We start from the raw sequence: 26,951 nt of genomic DNA, 5'->3' as shown, positions 1-26,951 counted from the left end.
TCAGGATAGTAACCCTAGGAAAAATCTGGGGTTATTTTACCGTTTTTAAAAATTCCTAACATGACTTGCGGTGAATCACCCCCAAGTCGCGTTAGGTGATGGCCATAGTAATGAGATGCAAAACATGCATTTGCATATTTTGCATCTCATTACTCCCTAACGCATGGTGACTTAGATATTGGTGTGCTATTTTTAGAACAGCGGTGCTAGGGCTATTTAAGTCACATTAAGGGTCAATTAACATGACTTACAGCCCCTAATTAGCCTGGTTTCAGAAATTATTAGAGACTTCAACCGCTCATGATTCTATATTTATACTTTAGAAACATTTGACTATGCTACAGTAATTTTTTTACATTTTTTATAACGATCACTGAAAGCATGCAAAATTGTAACTGAGCATGAGAACAAGATCTATCAAACATGTATTTGGGGGTATGATATCGTTCACTCAAGCTCAGTATCATTTTATGCATTTTCTTGCTTATTATTAATTTTTCAATTATCTGTTCACTATTATTAGTGATGATACTACATTGGAGGTGGGAGGGAGTTTTTCTGGAAATTTCACTATATTACGTGTTTATATTATATTTATTATATAATTGATTATAATATTTGAAAGAAGGTGGGTGGGACGGGATATAATTTTTATGTTTGTAGAATTACAGTGGTACCTTGGATTACGAGCATAATCCGTTCCAGGAGCATGTTCGTAATCCAAAATGCTCGTTTATCAAAGCGAGTTTCCCCATAGGAAATAATGGAAACTCGCTTTGATGTGTTCCCCCCCCCCCAAGAACCAGCATTGCTCCCCTCGAAGGCCCCCCCCCTGCGATCAGGCACCCCCCCTGCGATCCGGCACCCCCCTGCCTCGAACCAGCACCCCCCCGCCACGATCTGACCCCACCCCTCCTACACGATTGGGCACCCCCCCGACACGATCCGAAATCCCCCTCGACACAATTGGGCACCCCCCCCGCTGCTTCTTACCCTTATCTGGGCACTCTTGAAAATCGGCCTCCTCGCCTGCTGGGCCTTGAGCATCTGAGCATGCTCAAGGCCTGCGAGGCCACGTTCATGTTCAGAACGTGAACTCGCAGGCCTTGAGCATGCTCAGATGCTTAAGGCCCAGCAGACGAGGAGGCCGATTTTCAAGAGTGCCCAGATGAGGGTAATAAGCGGCGGGGAGTGCCCAATTGTGCCGGGGGAGGGGTGAGCGGATCGTGGCGGGGGGTGCCCAATCGTGTCGGGGGGGGTCGGATCGTGGCGGGGGGGTGCCCAATCTTGTCGGGGGGGTCGGATCGTGGCGGGGGTGCCGGTTCGAGGCGGGGGGGTGCCGGATCGCAGGGGGGGTGCCAGATTCCGGGGGGGGGGTGCTCGTAAATCAAGCCATGCTCGGTTTCTGAGGCACCGATTTTGCAAATGTTTTGCTTGTCTTGCAAAACACTCGCAAACCGGTGCACTCGTAAACCAAGGTACCACTGAGAATTACAAGTGTTATTGTTGTTACTAACGATATATTCCTGTACGCTTGCTGTAAGTTTTCAAAATGAATAAAGAATATTAAAAAAAAAAAATTAGTGATGGTACTATTCTGCCTTTTGGAGAATACATAATTTAAAATGAATAAGTTGTCAGTTTAAAGTTATATATATTTTTAGTTATGTGTTAAAATGTGAACACAGTAACTTTAAGATGGGAACGTTATCCATGCCATTTATCTGTTTAGACTTGAATGAATAGATTCTCCAGAATGACTGAATTTTTCCATTTCCTGTATGACTTTTAGCTGCTCCCTCAGAATGGCCCAAATGTCACCTCTGAAAAAGATAACTTTGACTGTATTATGGGTAATTTATAAAATTGTGTGTCTGGGTAGTACAGACATAAAAGTATGCATGGTAACAAAAATGTTCCAACTCTTCTGTGATATATGTGTGATTGGATCAGGAGCATAGTGTGAGTAAAGCATGGGTAAAATTAAAAATTATGCATTTAAGGGTTACTATTCAGCCTTCAACAGTCAACATTTATTTGGCCACCATCAACAGTATCTCTGGATATTCATTGACGGGTCATGTCCAGGAACCAGCATTGAATATCTGAGATAACACTTTTCCAGTTAAGTGCGATATTCAGCACTTCAGATAAAATAAATTGAATCAAGATAGGATTGTTGTATGTGGTCCTATTTATCTGGTTAACTTATTCCGTTAAATGCTGAAAATCAGCACTTTAACTGGAGAAGTTCCAGTTCCACTCTTGGATCAGTCTCAATTGGCTCAAAATGCGGCAGCTTCCGTGATTGTGGAAGCATCCAAGTTTGACCACATTACACCTATCTTGCATGATCTTCATTGGCTGCCTATTGCTTATCGCATAGAGTTTAAAATGGTTTGTGCAATCTTTAAGCTGTTGAAGGACAAATGTCCAACTCTACTTAGCTCTCTTTTGCAGAAATATCATCCTCATTGTGCTTTATGATCTGAAGATAAGATCAGTCTTGAGGTTTCATCTATTAAACAGATAAATCTGGTTGGCATTCGGCATGCTTTATTAGCTGTGCAGGGTGTAATGATGTGGAATGCATTACCATTGGATATAAAGAATGCTACCAGTTTACTTCACTTCAGGAAATTGGTTAAAACTTTGCTTTTCCAGAAACATTTATTTATTCATTCATTTTTCTATACCATTCTCCCAGGGAAGCTCAGAATGGTTTACTTGATTTTATTCAGGTACTCAAGCATTCTTCCCTGTCTGTCCTGGCAGGCTCACAATCTATCTCATGTACCTGGGGCAATGGAATGTGTGCAGATCTCATCTGGCTAGGAGCTCTCGGTGATTAAAACTTTCCTTTCCTTCCCTAGGCAAAATCAAATCTATCAGAAAACTTATCCATTTTTTCTCCTACAAACTAACCGATGATGCCAAGCTAAGCAATGTAGTGAACAAGAGCACAACAGACAATAATTCAATGGCAGATGATATGATGCATGACCTACTTCTACTGGAGCACTGGTCTAGGTCCTGGCAACTCAGTTTCAATGCCAAAAAATGTAAAGTCATGCACCTGGGAAGCCAAAATCCATGCAAGACTTACACCCTAAATGGCGAGATCTTGACAAAAACTGAAGCAGAAAGAGACTTAGGGGTGATTGTCAGGGAAGACATGAAGTCTGCAAATCAAGTTGAGCAAGCTTCATCCAAAGCAAGGCAAATCATAGGTTGCATACGCAGGAGTTTCGGCAGCCGTAAACCTGAAGTCATTATGCCACTGTATAGATCCATGGTGAGACCGCACCTGGAGTACTGTGTGCAATTTTGGAAGCCACATTACCGCAAGGATGTGCTGAGACTGGAATCGGTCCAGAGAATGGCCACCAGGATGGTCTCGGGACTCAAGGAGCTCCCATACGAGGAGCGGTTAGGGAAGTTGCAGCTCTACTCACTCGAGGAACGTAGAGAGAGGGGAGATATGATCGAGACATTCAAGTACCTCACAGGTCGCATCGAGGTGGAAGAGGATATCTTATTTTTCAAGGGTCCCGCGGCAACAAGGGGGCATCAGTGGAAAATCAGGGGCAGGAAACTGCACGGTGACACTAGGAAGTTCTTCTTCACCGAAAGGGTGGTTGATCGCTGGAATAGTCTTCCACTTCAGGTTATTGAGGCCAGAAGCGTGCCAGATTTTAAGGCCAAATGGGACAAACATGTGGGATCTATCCGCAAAGATAGATAGGGAGGGTCACTGGAGTGGTCAGACTTGATGGGCCGTGGCCCTTATCTGCCGTCTATTTCTATGTTCTATGTTTCTATGTTTGGAATAACTTGCCACTCTCATGAAGAAGCTTAGGCCCCTTCTTATCTTTCAGGAAGGTTCTGAAGACAGTCTTGTTTGCCAAACATTTTGGAAATTAATTATTGTATTTTTCGCTCCATAAGACATACTTTTTCCACCCCCAAAAAGGGGGTGGAAATGTAATTGTGTCTTATGAAGCGAAGATACAAATTTGTTAAGCCTGCTGCTGCCACCGCATCTTTAAACCCACCCCTGCCACTGCATCTTTTTTTTAAAAAACCTCTGCCGCCACAGTATATTTTAACCCTCCCTGCTGCCGCGTCTTTTTTTTTTTAAATGCTACCGCCGCTTTTTTTTTTTTTTTTTTTAAACCCCACCGCCGTTGCATATTTTTAACTTCCCCTGCCACCACACATCTTTTAAACCCACCTGCCTGCTGCCGTTGTACCTGGTGGTCCAGTGTATTTCCCAGCCAGTGGTGCACAAGCCAGAAGTGTGGCGATGAGGAGCAAGCCCTCCACACTCCCACCTGGACCCGCACCGATCTCTGAATGGCTGCAGTCATCTCTTGCGGGACTCGTGAGAACTGACTGCAGCCATTCAGAGATCAGTGCGGGCCCAAGCGGGAGCATGGAGGGCTTGTTCCTGATCTCTATGCTTCTGGCCTGTGCACTGCTGGCTGGGAAATAGATGAGACAGCTGTATAAGGAGGGAGGAATTAAAAAATGTACCGGAGATATGATTAAAGGTACGGGGAGAGATGATTAAAAAAGGTACTTTAGGGGGTAAGTGGGAGATGATTTAAGGTACTGGAGGGCACATAGGGGTATGGGGATGATTTAAGGTACTGGGGGGCATGTGGAGGGATGATTTAAGGTACTGGGGGGTATGGGGCCTGCCTGTCACTAGTCCACTAGGCCTGCCTGCTCTGTGCCCTGTCCCTGCCCACCCTGTGCCCTGTCCTGGCCTACCACTAGACCACCAGAGGGTGGGGGCAACAGGGTACAGAGCCTGGCAAGAAGGGGGGACAGGGTGTAGAACCTAGCAAGGAGTGTGGGGTTGGGTGCAGAACCTGGCAGGGAGAATTTGGTTCAGAATGGTTTTTTTTTTTTCTTGATTTCCTCCTCTAAATCTAGGGTGCTTCTTATGGTCAGGTGCATCTTATGGAGCGAAAAATACGGTATTCTACTTTTTCCAAATTAGATATTTATTTTGTTCTGTTCTTTTAAGTCAAACCTTAATCCAATTTTTTTATGGATCCTCAGATGGCTGTTTTAAGTTATGTGTACTTCATAATCTCAATTTTTCAGTCAAATTCTTCAAAGGTCCACAGTTTATAAATCAACTTTTCTGTAAATATTCAGTACTCATTTCATTTTCAAGTTTCAAGTTTTTATTAAAATGTGATTCAGTCGCTTATCCAATTTCTAAGCGAGATACAAATTAAAATATAATAGGGGAAACAAAAACATGACAAAATAAAAGCAACACCAATAACAAGACAATTAAAAGAATTTAAAAGAAACAACATCAAATAAATGGCGTACTAATAGTTGACAATGATGAAACATGAAACGAAAAGGAAGCTGGGTTGGAACTACAAGTTATATAGGAAAGAAAGCCAAATATGGAACAAACAAGAAGAAAGGGAACATTGCTACTTGTTTCTTTAGAGGAATATGAAGAATGAAAAATCAAATATTGAAAACTTCTTTGAATAGATGGCTCTTAAGTAGGCCCTTGAAAGTGTTGTAAGGACTTCTCCTCCCGACATGACTATGTTTCAATGTTCCTTCTGCAGGGTCTGGGTTCCTCACCTAACTTGAATCTATAAATAAAGGAATCCATTTTAAAATTCTATTCATTGTATTACTTCAACACATAACAAAACCACAGTAGAGAGTCCCGGTGTGGTAAATATGATACAGCCCATTCAATTCCTGTGGGATGTGTCACATTTATCTTGCTAGTACTCATTACCGTGGCTTTGTGAAAGGGTCCCATAGTTCTATCTATCAGCGGGCTGTCACCTCAAGACAATTTATATAGAAAGAAAGAGGAAAAATACCCCCTAGGTTGTGTGTAATGCTTAGGCAGAAGAATGCTTTTTGTTTGGGGGAGGGGCCCAAAAGCTCCATCCCAGCCCTAGGAGGATCCCACAGCACAACGACTCCCCCACCAACCTTCCCCAGCCACTGTAATTTTAAATCTTCGGGCATAAATGTGCAGCATAAATGAGCAGGTCTGCCCCAAAAGTCTTCATTCTACAGTGATGCTGAGCAATGGCTGCCCACACATTTAAAATTGCAGCAGCCGGAAGGAGGTGGGTGGGGGAATAGAGCTATAACCGACTCTCCTGACCGCCAGTTTTTGGGGATGCCATGGACCCTGTGGCCTCCCCCGTTCTGATGCTTATATGTGTGTGTAAGTGCACACTTTTTTTTAAAAAAAACTCTTTTCTTATGGTAAAACAAGCTCTACTCACAGAAAAAGCTTTATTAAATTATCCCACAAAAGTTGAATAGTGGCTGTGCTGATGAATATTGACCTTAGTGTGTCCCCGTTGTGAGAAGCAAATTTACCTAGTAACAATCCAGTGGGTGTTTATAGATAAGACAATTTTTTTCCTACAATAATGTATTTATAACCTAATTACTTTGGGGATTTGTTGTGGTATTATTAAGATGACTTTGTACTGGTAGGTATTTTCATCCTGAGTTACATCACTCCTTTAGGGTGATTTGATTGGAATTTTCCAAGTATCTACTTTGGCCCTCAGGGTGAACAAACCATAAGTAAATGAGAACCAATACATCAGAACACTCCTGATTGATCTGCTATTTACTACAAATTCAGTATTTCATTTCATGAGTTAGATATGCCTTCCTGCTGTTTATGTAACAAAGGTTAGGGACTGCTAATCAGCTGAGGAAAGAGACAATTAATGTGGCACTTATGATAAAATCAAACTGAATGCCTTTGATTACTGCAGTGTCACAGCTTCTAAATTCAAGGAGTTAATGAACGAATCTTATATTGTTAAGTATTTTGAATGTGCTCTGTTTTTTGTTATAAAACTTGCAGGAAGGGAAGAAGCTTTCAATTTTGCAGAAGGGAAGGGGAGGCAGGGAGGGAGAATCTTTGCCCCCACTGGAATTTCCACTATACTTTTGATATCAGGATCCCTACAGGACTGAAGAAAGTACAGTGGTGAGCAATTAGGGGCTGATTCTACAAGCGGGCGTCCCAATTGTAGGCGTCAGTAGGTGTCCTACTGCCGTCTGGCAGCCAATCTGGACACACATTTTTAGAAAAAAGCTCCCTGAGGCAGGACGCCTTGGCATTTGTCACGGGTGTAGGGAAATGCGTAGGTACACCTAAGCTTACCCAAGGCTGGGTATGGGCATGGTTTTGCCTAAAAGGAAGAAGGATAAGAACTGACAGAAGGAGTTATGTGTTAGGAAGGTGAAAAGAGCCTGGGAGGATGTTATTATGGAGGGGGGGGGGGGTTAGAATCTGGATGGAAAAAGTGGTGAGAATGATGAAAGAACATATAAAGAAAAGTTTCTTTAATAGGAAAGAAGATGGGGCAATATCTTCAGGAGGAAAGAGGTTTGAAGGGGAACAGTATAATTGAATGGAGAGTAGGTGGGAGGAGCCTCTAGAGAGGGAGGGTGAGAAAGAGGAGAGAATATTTGGATAGAAGGTGAAAAAAGGAGCAATGTCCCTAGAGAAAAGTAAGGACCAGGAAGGGAATAGCAACTAGAAGGATGAAGGAGTGGCTGCAGAAGATCTAAAGTGTCTAAAGGGGATGGGAGAAAAGAAGCAATTATGAAAGGGAGGGAGAAGGTATTGAGAGAGAGGATAGAAGGGAGAAAGAGTGGAAGGAAAGGTGAGAAGGTGGAAGACTGAGGAAGGACTGAAAAAGGGGAATAGTGTATGAGAAAGCATGTATGAAGTGGAAAGAGTCTCTGGAGATCAAGAGAGGGAGTAAAATGAGAATATGGACCATTTTTGAATATGTGGAAATGCAATTGGGTAAGAATTCACATGGGAAAATGTTAGTTTTTAGGTCATTTTGGACTTTTGATTTTCAGATATTTGTCCATTGATTAATGGGATATTAATTGGATTTTTCAGATATTTACTCGATGTGTTTAATAAAAAAATGTAATGTGTGCTAGAACTTTTAAAAACATATGAGTTGGCAACAAATGCTAATTCATGGTTTAATCCATGTTCAATCAATTTACCATGCATTGAACCTTGTAGAAGTTTTCGGAAACTTGCATCACTTCACTTTTTATATTTTTTGGCCTCTTCTTTCTGCTGCCGCGAGCGTGGGTTCTGGCCGACAGCGTGGTTTTAGAATTCCAATGAGCATTGGAGCAGTTACCGCCATGGCCGACGCTAAAAACTGCACTACAGTTTTGTAAAATGGGGGGATAATTCACATTACCCCTTATTTTAACATCCAACAGCATACGTTTCTCAGATCTCAATGTACACTCTGGCTTGTAAATCTGTAAAATTTTGCTAAAATAACTGAGGAGTTTGCCATAAATACCCTGCTGAACCAATTTCAAAATCTTATAATGAACGTTACATTAAATGAATACATTAAATAAAGGGGCTTTTTTTTATTTTTCTGTGACCTGAGGGAATATAACTACATCTTCAGAGTTGAACTATCTTTTCTTTGCACTCTTATTAGTGCTATTTTTGGTATTAATATACTGCTGTGCATAAGTTTGTACCCCTGCAGCTCATGAATGCCAAATTTAAATACACATTTGCACAAATCAAACTTTACATGAATATTTATTACTGTGAGGTGAGCTTTTGTGATGTGACTTCAGAAAACTGCACTTGCAAAATAAGCACAAAAATGCCTGAAATTTGGCATCTTTTTGTGCACTTCCAAGTGTTCTGTACTTTTTTTTTTTTTTTACTTGAACTGCCTTTTGTAAAGGCACTTCTTACTTTAGTAGATAAAGCCCTTAGGGCCTCTTTTATCAAGCCACGGGAACGAGTACCACGCGGCAAAAGCACCAAAGCCCATTCAGTCTCTATAGGCTTTGGTGCATTTACTGCAATGGCCCTCTCTATTGAACTTGATAAAAGAGGCCCTTGAAGTATAATTTTCTACATTCTAATAAACGATAGACTTGCTTATAAGCAATGTGGTGCTAGTCACTCTTCAAAAGTAATTAATTACAGTTTCTGGTTACCTCTCAGCTTAAAGTAATTAGTTACAGTAATTAAAATCTTCATTTTGAAAAACAATAACTAATTAAAATTACCTGTTTAGAGTGACTAATTGCTTTTCCTTTACTGATACATAACATAACATAAAATTGTATTTGTATACCGGAATACACCGTGGAGTTTGATGCGCTTAACAGGAATTAAGTAAAAGTCCATACATGAGAGGTGAGGGTACAAGTACAAATAACTTAGGAGCAAGACAAGGTCAGTGTCATGCTCTTTTTACAAAGGTGTGCTAGCGTTTTTTAGCGCATGCGCCGGATTAGCGCGCTTTATAGCGTGCTCTACCCGAAAAACTATCGCCTGCTTAAGAGGAGGCGGTGGCGGCTAGCGCGTGAGGCGTTTTAGCGTGCGCTATTCTGCGCGTTAAGGCCTTAACGCACCGTTGTAAAAGGAGCCCTTAATCTCCTTTACCCTCTCCTCTTTTCCTCCCCTTTCCCCTCCCCTCCCACCTCCACTCCCCCCTCTTTTCTTTCCCCTTCCTCTTCCTCCTACCTATCCACCTCTCCTCCCTCCCCATCCTCTCCCCTCTTGCCTCTCTTTACAGTCGCCTTGAGCCTGTATAGGTATGAACAACGCACAAATAGAAGATTAGATTAGTGTCAAATACAATCATGATAAGGTCATACGACAAGAAAGAAGAGTGAACAGCTTTTGATAACCGGTACAGATATGGATATTGAGACCCGAAAATGGGTAGTGAGAGAGGTCAGTCAGTGGCATAGAGAGGGAGGAGGGGTTGCCGGCACCCGTCCTCCTCTCTGCTCCCCCACTCCTTCCAAACCTCCCCTGATGAGCACCCCTTCACTTTCCCCGTGCCTCTTTAATTTTCCCGGCATGAGCAGCATCATGAACTTGCTGCCCGCCTTGGTGTCAGCTCTCTCTGACATCACTTCCAGGCCCCATGCCTAGGAAGTGCCGTCAGAGGGAGAGCAGGAAAATTAAAGAGGTACTGGGGAAGAGAAGGGAGTGTGCGCCCAGCAGGGGGATCAGGAAGGAGAAGGGGGGACATAGAAGAGGGCGGAGGAGGGGTGCCACTCACCCTCGCTACACCACTGAGGTATCTAAGAATACTTATAATAAAAGCCTTGTAGTGAACAAAGAGGTAAAATATCCATCTTACAAACTGAATGGCGGCAGTCCAACAGGAAGGCTACTAAAATGGTTGGTGTTCTTCGCCATAAGGCATATGGCGATAGACTTAAAGATCTCAATATGTATGATAGAGGTGTTTAAATATCTACATGGCATAAATGCACATGAGGTAAGTTTCTTTAAATTGAAAGAAAACTTTGGAATGAGGGGCATAGGATGAAGGTGAAAGGGGATAGTTTTAGAAGTAACATCAGAAAATACTACTTTTTTTTTCACGGAAATGCTTGGTACAGCCTCCCATTAGAGGTGGTCGAGCAAAAAAGTATCTGAATTTTTAAAATCTTTGGACAAATACATTGGACCTCTAAGGGAGCAGAGAGGAAAGTAAATGGTATGGTCAGGCAGACTAAATAGAGCGATATGGTCTTTATCTGTCTTCATTTTTCTCTGTTTCTGTGTAAATCTCAATATGAATATCAGAACTTTATCTCTTGATATTTATTTCAAGGAGGTTTGACCAACTCATGCCAACTACATCCTCTGTCATATTATGTCAGATTGTGCTAGTTACTCTTCAAAAGTAATTAATTATAGTTAGTGGGATAATGAAAATTTAAACCATTTTTTGGTTTGCTGCATGAAAGTAATCAATTACAGTAACTAATTACCAGTAACTCAATATCGCCTAACACTGTTTTTAAGAAATTCTTAGCTTCATTAAATCAAATAGTCTCTAGGTTTCATTTACCCCCTCTTGTACTAAGGCACACTAGCTGATTTATCATGCGCTAAATGCTAACGCGTCCATAGAATATAATGGACACGTTTCCATTGGCTAGCGCGCTTTAGTAAAAAATTAACTAAAACAAAGACTTGATATTTTTGAGGTTTTGTGTGATCTTCAGATTCTCTCTGATTGTGTAAATGTGCTAATATCAATCAAGTGAATGCATATATCCACCCATGTAAATGTCATTTGTGAGGAAATATTTTTGACAACAAAGGTGTCTTTCTTTTTGCCCCTTTCACTTCATTCATGTTCCACTTGACCCTCTGTGTGTCAATACATCAGTCATATTTTCTTCCAGCCCTATAACCCTCGTAGTTTCATCACACACTCTGATTTTTTTTTTCCTCTCCTTCCCCTTCAGCTATCCCAAGCTCCAGTGTCCTCCCCTCTGCTCCCCGAGATGTGGTCCCTGTGTTAGTTTCCAGTCGATTTGTTCGTCTCAGCTGGCGCCCTCCTGCAGAATCAAAAGGGAATATTCAAGCATATACAGTCTTCTTCTCCAGGGAAGGAATCAACAGGTAGGTGAAAGAAGACAACAGTGAGCCAATCACATCAATTACACAATTCCATATCCTGTGACCAGCATTACTATATACAAGGGACTGATTTTCGGAAAAAAAAAATTTGAGCTCCTATTTCCTAAAGTGCTGCATTCTTTCTTGGCTTATTTTAAAAATATTTCTAGTGTTCATAAGAGCATAAGAATTTCTATACTGGTCCATTAAGCCCAGTATTTTGTTTCCAACAGTGGCCAACCCAGGTCCCAAGTATCTAGCAATATCCCAAGTTGTAAAACTGATTTTATGCTGCTTATCCTAGGAATAAGCAGTGAATTTCCCCAAGCCATCTCAATAGTGGCCTATGGGCTTCTCTTTTAGGAAATTATCCAGGCCTTTTTTAAACCCCACTAAGCTAAAAAAAAATGGCGGCTTGGCAAACTTCCGGTGCCCACATTCCAATAGCGTACGGAGGCACCCCTTTTATGATCAAATTAGCAGAACATTATTTGAAATGATAAAAAAAATAGCAAATACTTGTCTTGCCACTCTGTTAAATCCAGAGTCTCAAATGTCCCATAAATCCACAGCTGTTTATTGATCTTTGAAGTTAATTGCAAATATCTAAAAAGTCCCCAACAGTAAACAAAAAGGGTTACTCCTCTGTTCTCTCACATAAATTCCATAGAGTAATTCAAAATGTTCTCAGTCCATAAATATTCCAGCGGGGATCCCTGTTTCTCATCCCCCACTTTAAATTAAATCACAACAATAAGAACTTTCGCAGAATTCATCTGTTCGCCTTCCCCTCCCTAAAACTATTCGTTGACAAACGATTCGTTGACAAAACCTTCTCCTTCCAGGTGGCCAAACTAAACTCATGGCTTGCCCAAATTATACTTGACGCTCCCACTTACCTGGACTTCAGAAAAAAACTCAAAACTCACTTATTCTACAGACAGAATCCCTAACACTCCCACTCGCTTCTTCTACTCCCTTCAATACACATGAACCTCCACCTTCCCCTCCTAATGTACCCTCCAAACCAATTAACTTCACTGACCGGTATTTTTCCCTGAAAAAAATAAAAAATAAAACTACCCTCCTATTGTACACTCTTGTATATTCCTATTGTACTCCATTGTATATTCTGTCAACTTCATTGACCTGTACACTCCAAAAATTGTTAATTCTTGTCAACTTCAATGACATGTACATTCCAAAAATTGTTAATTCCAATGTTATCTTCGTTTGTAATCTTATTAATTGTTGTGAACCGCTTAGAACTCTCTGGGTATGGCGGTATACAAAATAAAGTTATTATTATTATTATTATTATTATTATTTTTTCTCCAATTACGACCTCTTCAGTGGAATGTAAGGTGGGACTTTACTGCCATGAACCCACAACAACTGCCAAACTGTGGGATCATGGCAGTGAAGTTCCACTATGTATTTACCATCCTAATTATGATTTCAAATGATGATCTGTTTAGTGCGATGATCAAAAAAGGGTGCCTCAGTATACATAGAAACATAGAAAGATGACAGCAGATAAAGGCCGTTTGGCCTATCCATTCTGCCCATCCACAGCATCTACTATCTCCTCCTCTTCCTAAGAGATCCCACACACCTGTCCCACACTTTCTTGAATTCAGACACAGTCTTTGTGTCCAGCACCTCTACTGGGAGACTATTCCACGCATCTACCACTCTTCAGTAAAAAAAGAGATTACTCCCGAGCCTGTCACCTCTTAACTTCATCCTATGCTCTCTCATTACACAGCTTCTTTTCAAATGAAAGAAATTTGCCTCATGCTCATTTATGCCACATAGATTTAAACAACTCTCAAATCAACCCTCTCCCGCCTTTCGTCCAAAGTATAGATAGAAACATGATGACGGATAAAGGCTGAATGGCCCATCCACAACATCCACTATCTCCTCCTCTCCCTAAGAGATCCCACATGCCTGTCCCATGCTATCTTGAATTCAGATACAATTTTCATTTCTACCACCTACGCATCTACCACCTTTTCTGTAAAGAAGTATTTTCTTACATTACTCCTGAGCCTATCACCTCTTAACTTCATCCTATGCCCACTCCTTCCGGAGTTTTTTTTCATTTAAAAAAAGACTCACTTTCTGTACATTAACACCACAGAGATATTTAAACATCTCTCTCAAATCCCGTCTCTCCCTCTCAAATCCCGTCTCTCCCATCTTTCCTCCAGACTATTCATATTAAGGTCTCTAAGTATGTCCCCATACGATTTATGACAAAGATCACTAACCCATTTTGTAGTATCCCTCTGGAACGACTCCATCCTATTTATATCTTTTTGAAGGTGGTGGGTCTCCAAAATTGCATATAATATTCCAAATGGGACCTCACCAGAGACTTATACAATGGCATTTCTTTTGGAATGTGGGCACAGGCAGTTTTCTGAGCTCTAATTTTTTTTTTTTAAATACGTATGTTAAAATAAGCTAAGAAAGAATGCAATGGATAGGATATAATTTGATTATATATTTACTAGATAGCAGTAATCTAGGAAATAGTGATTTATATACAAGGTCTGTTCAAAAGGTTCCAGGACTGATTTTATAAAAATGTATTAAACAATCTTACTACTTATTCCAATGGGTCCTTATTCCAATTCCCCTTCCCTATGTATACACTTTTCGCAATGTCGTTTCCACTTCTGGAAACAGTCCTTAAACACATCTTCAGGAATCGCCAAAATTGTTGTGTTGAATTTTGCTTTATGTCTTCAATGATGTTGATATAATCAATTTCACCAAGGCACTTATATCTTTCATAAGAACATAAGAACATAAGCAGTGCCTCTGCCGGGTCAGACCACAGGTCCATCCCGCCCAGCAGTCCGCCTCCGCGGCGGCCCAACAGGTCATGACCTGCCTGAATCACCAGAAGGGGCCCCCTTGCCCCCTAGGTTTCTCATCGAAGTCCTATCTTCCCATCAAAGTCCTAACCCTCCGGCCTTGCACCTGCACGACCTGGTGAGCTGTCTATACTTATGCTATTATATAGCTATTATATAGCTGTCTATACTTATACTATTATACTTGTTGAGAAACTCACTAATCATCAAACATTTGAGAACTGCTTGCAATTCAAAAACAGTTACCCTTATGCTCCTCACTGAAATTCTCAACATATCCTCATTGTGGTTCTTTCAGTGTGGATTCAAGTTTAGGAAGCAAGAAGTCAGCAGGGGCCAAGTCAGGAGAGTAAGGTGGATGGGGAAGAACTGTCATCACATTTTTGTGCAAAATTTGGGACTTTTGACACATTCAAAACATCTTCCATGATTCATGACATGTTCCCCATAAGCCACTTTCAACATTTCATAATTTTCTGTAGCAGTCTTACCCGATTTAAAACAGAACTTTATGCTGTAGCTCATTGAGGTCGCGCATGAAAAGTAGCCAATCACGAAAATACACTTTCACAAAAACTGCTGTAGCTCAGAGACAAAAACAGATATCAACAAACAGAAAAAAAGGAGTTTACTCATGAGGTTTCAAGCTACTCAACGCCACCTAGTGTGTCTCAAAAGAACTTCCTGTTGGCGTGCAACTCAAACTGTCCTGGAACTTTTTGAACAGACCTCGTATATAAAAGACTTCTAGAACTTTTAGAGTTATCTCCCATTTTTTTTTATTGTGGACCTTTTTTCAGCCAAACTTGGTATATATTGCTTGTGCAAGGCTATCCAGTAATATTCAGTTTCACCTAACTGGATGTGCCACTGAATATTCCCTCTAACTACTTATGCTGAAACCAGTTAGTTTGGGGGGGATCTATGGACAGAGTTAGGGAGGAGCAGAAATTGAACGAGTTAGTTGCCGTTTTCAGCCCACTAACCAGTTAAGTACCCACATAAAGATAAGATGGCAAAATGGCTGTCCTAACTTTATGCAGTGAGTTAAGCTGGCACCTGACTAAATACTGGTTGGTGCCTGGTTAACTTCTGGATCAGCGATCATGCACAGATATGGCCTGGCATTGAACAGCTAGTAGTTGAGAAGTCTGTACACCGAAAGTAGCAACAACAGTTCAAAACTATATATACATATGTTAGGCAGATTAGATGGACTACGCAGATCTTTATATGCTATGATGTACTATGTGAATGAGGAGGCCCTTTTACCAAACTGCAGTACAAAGCGGGATTAACTCATGTTTACGTGTGTGCACGAGTGTGATGTCATCGCATTACATCCGCACATGCTCAGAGGCCTTCCAGATGTAGCTCCGAGCTCGGGGAAGAAGACACACGGTTTGTGTAGGGGGCGGGGATAGAGTTGGAACAGTGTATGACTGGGGGCAGAACAGGGCAGGGCCACGTGTCCTCTTTTTATAATGAAGAAATCTGGTAACCCTAGGTAAAACAGATTAATTTCTGAGTTTTTCTATTAATGACCACACATTAATTTCACAGAGCAAAAATACTTCAGTTCACAGACAATGGAACCAACAATATAACTTGATTAATTTTCTTCTAGTCCATTGAATACAGTACCATAACCCCCAAATTCAACAAAAAAATGTTTTATCTTGTCTGAGGGGTGATATGATTGAAGTCTACAAAATCCTGGGTAGAGTAGAACGGGTACAAGTGGATCGATTTTTCACTCCATCAAAAAGTACAAAGACTAAGGGGCACTCGATGAAGTTACAGGGAAATACTTTTAAAACCAACAGGAGGAAAAATTTTTTCACTAAGAGAATAGTTAAGCTCTGGAATGCGTTGCCAGAGGATGTGATAAGAGCGGATAGCGTAGTTGGTTTTAAGAAAGGTTTGGACAAGTTCCTGGAGGAAAAGTCCATAGTCTGTTATTGAGAAAGACACAGTGGAAGCCACTGCTTGCCCTGTATCGGTAGCATGGAATATTGCTACTCCTTGGGTTTTGGCCAGGTACTAGTGACCTGGATTGGCCACCGTGAAAATGGGCTACTGAGCTTGATGGACCATTCTTATGTTCTTATTCTCAAAGTGGAAAAAGGCGTATATGTCATCTGGTGTTGATATCCAGCTCTTTAGTCGCTCTTGATCTTAATCATTGGCCCAAAATCACCAACCACCCTTTCATTATTAATTTACTTATTTTCTACTTTATTAAATATTTTCTTAATACCACTGATCTGTTATTATCAGGAGGACCTCAAAATAGAGATACATTTCTAAACAAAGTCAAAGTTCTCAAATTCTCAGGTTCTCAGGTTAAATGGCACTTTGCAGACGAGAAAAACTTATTGAAATCAGATAGCAAAGTACTTGTCTGAAATATTGCATTCAGCAATTAGGAAGTTCAGACCGCTTTCACACATTAATTTCCCCATTAGCATGTGGCTATTAGCGCATGGGCTCCTACTGCCACCTATGTTGTAGCTGCTAAAGGCTCAAATGCTAAATCCAATCCAATGCTTCCAGCAATGTAGCAGAACATGCCTATTCTCTGTCCCCAACTTGCCCCAGCTCTAAAAAATAAAATCTATTTTTTTATGCATTTTAAACATGCGTCAGTGCCCAAATTATCACAGGACAGCTGGGCACACCCTATGGTGAGGCATTTTAATCAAGTATTAGTGCTTACCTCTGCTTTGTAAAAGGACCCCTTAGTTCAGTCTACAAACTGGAAGCAGCTTGCCAGCTGCTTATCACCACAGGCTGAGCACTGGGCCTTTAACTCTCAAAGTTATGAGCATAAATCCTTTGAATGTCAAATCCTATGATTTTTGCACCATTTATTTTAGTGCTTTTTTTTTTCAGAATTCACAGTAAATTGTGGGGAGGGTGTGTGGCGCAGGTGTTAAAGCTACAGCCTCAGCATCCTGAGGTTGTGGGTTCAAATCCCTCACAGCTCCTTGTTACCCTGAGCAAGTCACTTAATCCCCTCATTGCCCTAGGTGCACTAGATAGAGTTTGAGCCCACCGGGACAGATAGGGAAAAAAGCTTGAGTCCCTGAATAAATTTATGTAAACCGTTCTGAGATCTCCTGGGAGAACAGTATTGAAAATTAAATAAAAGCTATTATTTGTATGATGCTACCAGTTGTACACAACACTGTACATTAAACACGCAAGAGACAGTCCCTGCTCGAAAAAGCTTACAATTACAGACACCGTGGACAAAAATGGTGAATAAATATATGCAGTTTATGTAGGGAAATACAAAGGGATGAAGAGGTACAGAAGATCAGGCACTACAGAAGGGATGACAGACAAATATGGTGCTTTACAAGTCAGTGGGGTTAGGACTTGCAGCTTTGAAAAAGTGGAATTTTTAGCCTGGGTTTGAATGCTGCCAGAAACGGAGCTTGACATAATGAGAGTCAGGCAGGCTTTTTCGGGCATAGGACACAGCAAGGCAGAAGGGACAGAGCTGGGAGTTGGCAGTAGAGGAGAAGGGAGCAAAGAGAGACTTGCCCGATGAACGGAGTTCCTAGGGCAGAGTATAGGTTCCTTTTATATTTGGCTAACATATTCTACATGACTTCTCAGTGAAATAGCAGAAGATCCCATGCCCTTTTTGTATTTCCGTCAGTTAAAACCCTTTCAGGACCAAGGGACATATTTGTCCCATAACTTTAAAATCCTATACATTTTGATTGGGATAGTCTACAGTTCTAAATTTGATATGTACGGATTCCATATGATACTGCCTTTATGTAAACAAACTGGTTCCGACATTCATTCATTAGCGTCGTTGCTAGATTGACGAGAAGATTCACTTGCCACACTGTCCATAAGCCAGAAGTGTGATTTTTTTAAATAAAAATAATGATATTTCACAAAAAAAATCAATTTTTTGGCATCTGCAAGCCCCGTCAAAACCACAAAAATTGGCCTACAATCCTTATGGTCCTGAAAGGGTTAAGGGTTGTAAAAGTAAGACATACCATGATCGACACTCTCCTTTCAAGCAGCTTCTCATGATAAGGTCTTCCGTCATTTCTTTCTTACATCATACTCCTATTTACATTTCAGAAATCAATTAAACACTTATATCTTTTCAAAATTCATAATCAATTAGATCTATCTGATTCCTTCCAGTTTGTTTATTAATTAATCTTTTGTAAACTGCATTGAACTCCAATGATTATGCAGTATAGAAGCTTGATTTTATGTTATGTTAGATAAGAGAGGAGAGATATTGAGGAGCCACAGAATGAAGACACTTGTAGGCCAGTAAGAGGAGTTTGAACTACTACTACTACTATTAATTATTTCTATAGCGCTACCAGACGTATGCAGCGATGCACAGAGTCACAAAGAGTAAGAAAGCAGTCCCTGCTCGAAAGAGCTTACAATCTAAACAGGCAAGACAAACAAGATGTCATGGATACAGTTAAGGGGAACGGTTAATCAGCTGGCTGGGTTGGAGGGCAGAGGAGTAGGGCTAAGGATTGAAAGCTATATCAAAAAGGTGGGTTTTCAGTCTGCTTTTAAACAAGGGAAGGGAAGGGGCTTGACAGATAAACTCGGGTAATTTATTCCAGGCATAGGGGGGCAGCTAGGTGAAAGGAACGAAGTCTGGAATTGGCAGTGGAGGAGAAGGGTAACATTAAGAGTGGCTTATCTGAGGAGGAGAAGATTCCGCCCACAGATGCACGCGACTTCAGTCAGGCTGGGCCGGCTTGAGCAAGTTACTTTACTAACGTGCTGCGAAGTAAAGGGGGAGGGAGGAAGGGAGGGAAACAGATTCAGCCGATAGGTAGGAAGGAGGGAGGTACCGCGCGTGATCGGTGACCGTACGCGTTTCATCCCTTAACTGTGGGAACAAGGCCATTCATTGCTCCATAGGGCGGTGGATGGTCATGTCCCCGTGCCCGCTGTGAGCACTTTCCCCCCCTACCGTTTTGGTGGGTTACCTGCGGCTAGCCACGACTAACCGCGGGTAACAGCCACCATGTCATTATTTAGTCCAAAGCACTGAGTAAGAGTCTCTCTCTCTCTCAAAAGGTTTTAATCTTGCAGATTTAATTTTTATTGGCATAACCCTTCATGAATGTGACCCGACATAGGCCAGTTTTATAGCACTGAATATCAGGAGGTAGAGGTATAAAATAAGCAAATAAAGGATAAAGAGTTAAAAAGAGTCTCAACAAGGTAGGCTTTTAGCCTGGATTTGAATAGGAACAGAGGCAGAGCATGACATGAACTCAGTAAGTCTTTTCCAGGCCTATGGCGATGCAAAATGGAAGAACGGAATCTCAAGATTGTGGTGAAGGTGATGGACACAGATAAGAGTGACTTACTCAATGAACAGAGATCCCAAGGAGAAGTGTAGGGATAAATAAGAGAGAAGAGATACTGAGGAGACAGTAATTTGAACTGTATGCAAAAATAAATAGGAAGCCAGTGAAGTAACTTGACTACAGGGATTATGTGAAAGTAGCGTACCATGTACCAGGCCATGGTATTCCCTCACCTGGAGTACTACATCCACGGTACTACTCGAAAGGGTCCTGAAAAGAGCAATTAAAGTGGTTAAGGGGCTGGAGGAGTTGCCGTACAGTGAGAGGTTAGAGAAACGGGGCCTCTTCTCCCTTGAAAAGAGGAGACTGATAGGGAACATGATCAAACCATTCAAGATACTGAAGGGAATAGACTTAGTAGATAAAGACAGGTTGTTCACCCTCTCCAAGGTAGGGAGAACGAGAGGGCACTCTCTAAAGTTAAAAGTTAAGGAAGTTCTTCTTCACGCAGAGAGTGGTGGAAAACTGAAATGTTCTTCCGGAGTCTGTTGTAGGGGAAAATCACCCTCCAGGGATTCAATACAAAGTTAGACAAGTTCCTGCTGAACCGGAATGTAAGCAGGTGAGGCTGGATTCATTTAGAACACTGGTCTTTGACCTAGGGGCCACCACTAGAGAGGACTGCTGGGCACAAAGGACCACTGATCTGACCCAGCAGCAGCAGTTCTTAAGATAAGTCATGTAGCACCTTAGCCACATGTAGAATACTGTGTTTCCCCCAAAATAAGACAGTGTCTTATATTCATTTGGGGCCCAAAAAAGGCACTAGGTCTTATTTTCGGGTAGGGCTTATTTTTTACATCTACATGATCATCTCTCCCTTCCTCTCATTCACCCCAATTCTTCCTCTTTCCTTTCCCCCACATGTGTAACATCTTTCCTCCCCTCTCACCCATCCCCTTGTGCCTTCCCTCTGCAGCATCTTTCTATCCCTCCATCCCTCCCATCCCCCGTGCAGCAGGACCCTTTGCCCAGCTTCCATCCTTCCCTCCCTCTCATCCTTTGTGCAGCAGAACCCTTGAGCAACTGCCGCCGCTCCTGCTGTGCAGCCGAACCGCCAACCCCCGCTGACCCTCCATCCTTCCCTCCCAACCGATCCCTGCTGACCGAGATCATAAATACCTTCCGGCAGAGGAGTGTTGGGCCAGCAACACTCATTGGCTGCTTCACGGCCTTCTTGCTGGGGCCTTCTGTGTGCCGCGTTACTGCACAGCGGGGGCAGGGGGAATCTTGGCTGCCTATGACTAGAGCTTATTTTTGGGGGTAGGGCTTATATTTTTGGGGAAACACGGTATCCAATTACAATCTCTTTGAAAATTTACCCCCTGTCCTGATGGCTGAATTTTAGTAATGATTGTTTGCTAGTACACTTCCGCCCATTGGAAACCCTATTAAGTTTAAGTACTTCATCCGGCCTCGTTTTCCCCAAGTGCTTACTTCCTCTCAACCAAAATTCTTTTAATTCTAACAACTCCCTGGGTCTGTCCCTACTCTGATAAAGCCCTCTATATCAAGCAGTGTTGAGCTGGTAAGTGCCCATCTCCTTCATCCCTGTGCTATATCTTCTTGGTGACCTATGGCCTTTCCTCACTAGGACCTCTTTGGGACATTTTGGGGCTGATTGTATAAACGGGCGTCCCGATTGTAGGCAGCAGTAGGCATCCTACCTCTATCTACCAGCCAACCGGGATGCATGTTTAAAAAAAACCCAACAACCCTGAGGCAGGCCACCTACCCTGTAGGAATTTGTTGCGGTTGAAGGAAACGTGTCGGGACACTTAAGCTCACCCAAGACTCTCCCTAGGGCCGTAACAGATGCCTGAAATGTAGGCTAGCAAAATCTTTTTGAGATAGACGCAAATAATAGGAAGACTGTAGAGGGAGGAAGACTATATAGCCCGGATTTTTTATAGGGCACCAATATTGGCAGCCACCTTTAAAAGCTGCCACTGATCGCATGTAAGTTACGCGATGGCGCCCTATAGACAATCACGCCTCCGCGAAAGCTAGGTGCCGGAAATGTAGGTCAGGGTTTTCCAAGCCTACATTTCTGGCACCTACTGTATTTTATGTGACTTGCAACTATGTAGGCACTTTAGGCTCCCTAACGCCACGTCTGGCATTAGCCACGCCCATAGTGGCATTTAGTGGCCTAAGGCTTGATTCCGGCACTTATTATTTAGGCGCTGGTCGGCACTTTAATGGTGCCATTTTTTGCATTTTTAAACGGCATTTGTTACTTAACTTAGGCACCGGTGGAGCGTCTACTGGTGTCTAAATTTGGACACCTTTTCTAACGTATAAAAGGAGCAAACGTAACCAATCTCAAAGATGCTAGCGAAAGGAGGGCGGGCTGTTCCGAGCACGTAAAAAAGGAGCTAACGTAATCATAGTAACGTGAACGTGCGCGTGATTGTTGTTGCACTGATTTGTCCTTCCGCTCATTTGTCTTGCGCGCAATTATCTTCACGCTCAATTGTCTTGTGCGCAATTGTCGTTGGGCTCAATTGTCTTGCGCGCAATTATTATTGCGCTCAATTGTCATTGCACTCAAATGTCTTGCGCTCACTTGTCTTCAAGCGTTTGTCCGCGCGCATTTGACTTGCCACCTCCCCAATCTGCCTATTATGATTTTCTGCTAAAAAAAAAAAAATCTTGAAGTTTCCTGCTAATGACAAGTGACCATTTTTGATGAAACGAGGGAAAAGATCACAGTTGACTTTTGTTTTCAGATTATAAAAAAGCTGTACCTGTTATCATGTAATACACTATAGCCCAGATTCACTAAAGAAAGCGACTCATTCGCTGTTGGCTGATTTTCAAACAGCGACTGATTCACTGTCGAGTTTGCATGCAAATCATTTGCATGCGAACTCACTGACTGTCACTGCTGTCAGGGCTTCTGCTGGTTTTTTCTTCATTATTTTTTAATGGCATAGACATTTTGCGTGTAAGAACATAAGTTGCCTCCGCTGGGTCAGACCAGAGGTCCGTCATGCCCAGCAGTCCACACCCGCGGCGGCCCATCAGGCCCATGACATGTGATTCATCTCTAAGCCCTTTGATCCCTTTTATCCTTCTATCCATACTCTATCTAAAACCTATCTCTACCTCTATCTGTATCCCTCAATCCCCCTATCGTTCAGGAATTTATCCAATCCTTCTTTGAACCCCCTGTAGTGTACTCTGTCCTATCACAACCTCCGGAAGCGCATTCCAGGTGTCCACCACCCTCTGTGTAAAAAAGAACTTCCTAGCATTGATTCTAAAATTGTCCCATTTAAGCTTCTCTGAGTGCCCCCTTGTGCTTGTGGTTCCCCATAGTCTGAAGAATCTGTCCCTTTCTACCTTCTCTATGCCTATAAGAACGCTATCTTCATTTTGTTTCACAGAAGAATGATAGCAGGAGATAAGGAGAGAACTCTAAGGTTCTAAAAAAACTTGTCCTCTTTTATCTCTCTGTTATTCATTGCTCAGTAAGGAGCATTAGCATGACTCCTCCAGGTTGGAACAACTAATTAGGTGCTTGACACATCTTAATAGCATTTGTTACTCACCTAAGAGGTGTAGGTGAGCATTGCAATTACATTGTAACACTTTATTACATTATACAAAATGATCTAAATTTGCTTTTCAGGATGGTAAATGGCAAATCTACTGTACCTTAGGTTTGTTTTGGTTTTTAACTATTAAACACATTTTCCCAGAATCTATGTATGGCACTTTGAACTGTGTGCACAGATTTGGGTACGCACCCATTTGGCATGCACAACTTAATTGATTGAGTCAATCAGTGTCCAATAATTGGCCACTAAAAGCATCTTTGTAGGCATATTCTTTAAAGAGGTGTGTGTAAATTCTAGTGTGTGGAATGGGAAACGGGAGGGAGAAGGGGGGCATGAGAGGAGCATGGGCAGGTCATGGGCATTTTGAAAATGTATGCATACTGTTATAGAATAGTGCCCAATCTGTGCCCAAAGGCTCCTTCTACAAAGCTGTTGCTGCGGCAATTGCACCGACGCCCATACGGATTTAATGGGCATTGGAGCGTTTGCCATGTGGCAGCTGTTACCCCAGCTTTGTAAAAGGAGGGTAAATTAGCCACCGAGATTTAAATCAGGTTTTAATTGGTATAAACGGTCATGCCCAAATATAGTTGTGGGTCCTAGCACTAAGGGACTGATTCTATAATAGTGCAGAGCGGTGCCTATCTCCTACACACCGCTCGGCACAGCTGTCAATCGGCTGCTAGGCACTGTTTACAGAATTGTGCCTGCCGGCACTTAACTCGACTTAGGTGTCCTAGTGTTAGGCACTGGGATTAGAGAATGACACGGGGACCGTTTACCGCAGTAAACCGCGGGTCACCGCGGTAAATCCTCAGGAATGGAGACATTTGCAACTGGTTTACCACAGGAATGGGGACAAGACAAGACGTTTCACCGCCTCGCGGGAATGGGGATAAGACCTTTTACTGCCCCGTGGGAGCGGTGAAAAGTCTTACTCCTGTGGTAAAAAAAATTGGGCTGTGTCAGACTCAGCATCTTCTCCCCAGCAACTCTTGTACCTATTTTACCTTCAGGAGCCAACTATGCCACGATAAAGACAGAAGGAACCTAAAACCAAAGAATAAAATTACCAGACAACAAGAAGAAAAAAATTAATTTATTTTATATTTTGTGGTTATAATATTTCATATTTGAAATATGTATCCTGCTAGAGCTGGTATTAGACATAACTGAGTACTGCAAAGCCCAGGCTGTGCTTCTTTAGCTTCCAGCTGGCTTAGGGCGGCTCTCTCTCTGACCAGGGGGCAGTTGCCCTAGTTGCACTCCCCTAACATTATTCTTGCCATGTGTGACTAAAGTAATCTGTTAGCTTGATTTTTCTATGTAACATTCTATAGTAATTTGGTTTGTTAAGTTTCCACAATAGTGAAGGGGATATTTGTGAAAGGGAGGGGAGATGGGTTTTGTTGAACCTTGCTCTGTTTTATTTGTGTTTATAAAATGACAGTTGTCAGAGGAGAAGCTGCCGCCCACACACACGCGACTGCAGGGCAGCATAGGCAGACTTCGCCGGCATCAGTTTCTTTTTTAAAGCGCTGCGAAGGTAAGGGGGAGGGAAGGAGGGAAGGAGATATATTTGGCCGGAGGTAAGGAGGAGGGAAGGGACCGCGCACCTTCCCTCTCTTAAGTTTCTTTACGCTATGAAGGTAAGGGGGAGGGGGGAGATTCTGGGGCCGGTGAAGGGCGGTGAGGTAGCGAGAGGGAAGGGTGGATGCTGCAGGGACGGAGCAGTGAAGGGGAAGGCGGAGACGGGGTGGTGAAGGGGACGGTGGCTAGACGTCTCCAATGTAGGCACCGTTTATAGAATCTGGCCCTAAGTGCTTTTCTATAAACCATGCCTAACTTGAAGTGAAGTTTATAGAATAACGATAAGTGGTTTGATTTCATGATCCATCCATCCTTCCATCCATCCATCTATCCTTCCATCCATCCATCTATCCATCCATCCATCTATCTATTTTCCCACATTGGGGATATAATGATGTGGCTGTGTTAGTTCACTTTTAAAGGTAATATATAGAAATAAAAACAAAGCAAATAAGATATCATTGGGGTTAATTTTATAAAGGATTTGTGTGTGTAAACCTTATTTTGTGCAGATAAAGAGCTTCATAAGAAAACCCACATATAAAAGTATGAACAGTGACAAGATGTCTTCTTTTGTGTGACTCAAGAATAAGTGGGTTTAGGGAGGAGTCAGAAAGGAGGATGGATAGAGTCAGAAAGTGTGCAGGAAAATCTGTTTACACTTATAGCAGCTCTTGAACTGGAGTAAATGTACATGGGTGAATTTTTAGCTATGATTTTGTGAAGCTGCTGTTGTGAAGCTATTTTATGAGGGGAGTGGGTGGCACAGTGGTTAAAGCTATAGCCTCAGTACCCTAATGTTGTGGGTTCAAATCCACACTGCTTCTTGTGATACTGGGCAAGTCACTTAATTCCCCCCCAATTGCCCCAGGTACATTAGACAGATTGTGAGCCTGCCAGGACAAACAGGGAAAAAAGCTTGAGTACCTGAATAAATTTATGTAAACCATTCTGTGCTCCCCTGGAAGAACAGTATAGAAAATTGAATGAATAAATAAATAGTGTGAAAGATTCAGCCTCTGATAACCAGAGCTGGCATTGTGACATCACAATGCCTCATTCCACCAATGCCTAAGAGCCAACCTCATCAGTGATGTCACAATGGCTTCATTGTCCTATACTTGGCTCACTTCTACTACATTTTGATTTCTAGAGTGGCAAAGTGGTTAAAACTACAGCCCCAGTACCCTGAGGTTGTGGGTTCATACTAATGTTGCCCGATGCAGGGGAAAAAAATTTGATTTGATTCGATGCAGCCTATTCGATGCAGCAATTTTTCGATTCGATTTTCCTGGCCAATTGGGTGTTTTTTTTTCAAACATCCTGTTGGGTTTATTTTATAGCCTCTTCACCCCTTTTATCGCCTCTTCACCCCCTTTGCCTTCTCCTAACCACACTGGCGTTGTGGTGTAAACAAAATAAATAAGCAAAAAAGACTTTTCCTCTCTCTGTTAAATCCTAGCTCATGTTTGCGGTCTAACACCAGCTCTGGCAGGATATACGTTTCAAATCTGACATATTGTAAGCACAAAACAGAAAATAAAATTAGTTTTCTACCTTTTGTTGTCTGGTCAATATTCAAATCTTGTTGGTCCCAAGCTCTGGTTGTCTTGTGATAACTTGCTTGCCAGGGTCTCCTTCTTTCTCCATGCTCACCATCCATCTTTTATCTCTGTCCTCCCCTTCCATTTCCCTTCCCTCCCCTGGAGGTCTGGCATCTTTCCTTTTTTCGTCTTCATCCACCTTTTCTCAACTACCCTTTCTTCCAGCATCTCTCCCTCCTTCCCCACCACCCCAGGGTCCACCATCGCTCCCTTTCTTTTCCCAACTACCCTCCTATCCAGTATCTCTATCCCCCCTCCACACCATCCCTTGTGTCCAACCTCTCTCCCTTTCTGTTCCTTCCCTCCCTAAATCCCATTGTCCACCGAGATCTCGCTCCCTCTCTTCTGTTTTAGACCCATTATTTCTTCCCCCCAAAGTCTGGCATATGCACGTCTCTTTGACCCTTCCTTCCTTCCCTCCCTCCGTATACTGCTACACCAGGGCC

At 42.3% G+C, this 26,951-nt stretch overlaps 1 protein-coding gene across 3 annotated transcripts in view; it reads left to right on the top strand.

The window, feature by feature from the left end:
• The window catches only part of DCC (DCC netrin 1 receptor), a 906,493-nt gene that overhangs the window by 431,299 nt on the left and 448,243 nt on the right, over nt 1–26,951 (top strand). For all 3 annotated transcript variants that reach the window (XM_033934276.1, XM_033934287.1, XM_033934268.1), the window contains exon 7: nt 11,320–11,476. In XM_033934276.1, the coding sequence (XP_033790167.1) occupies nt 11,320–11,476 (157 nt within the window). The remainder of the gene's footprint in view (nt 1–11,319; nt 11,477–26,951) is intronic.

This window comes from Geotrypetes seraphini, chromosome 1 (genome assembly GCF_902459505.1).
Source record: "Geotrypetes seraphini chromosome 1, aGeoSer1.1, whole genome shotgun sequence".
In the NCBI taxonomy this organism is placed as follows: domain Eukaryota; kingdom Metazoa; phylum Chordata; class Amphibia; order Gymnophiona; family Dermophiidae; genus Geotrypetes; species Geotrypetes seraphini.
Note: the sequence above shows the minus strand (reverse complement) of the source record. Positions and strands in the feature narration are given on the sequence as shown.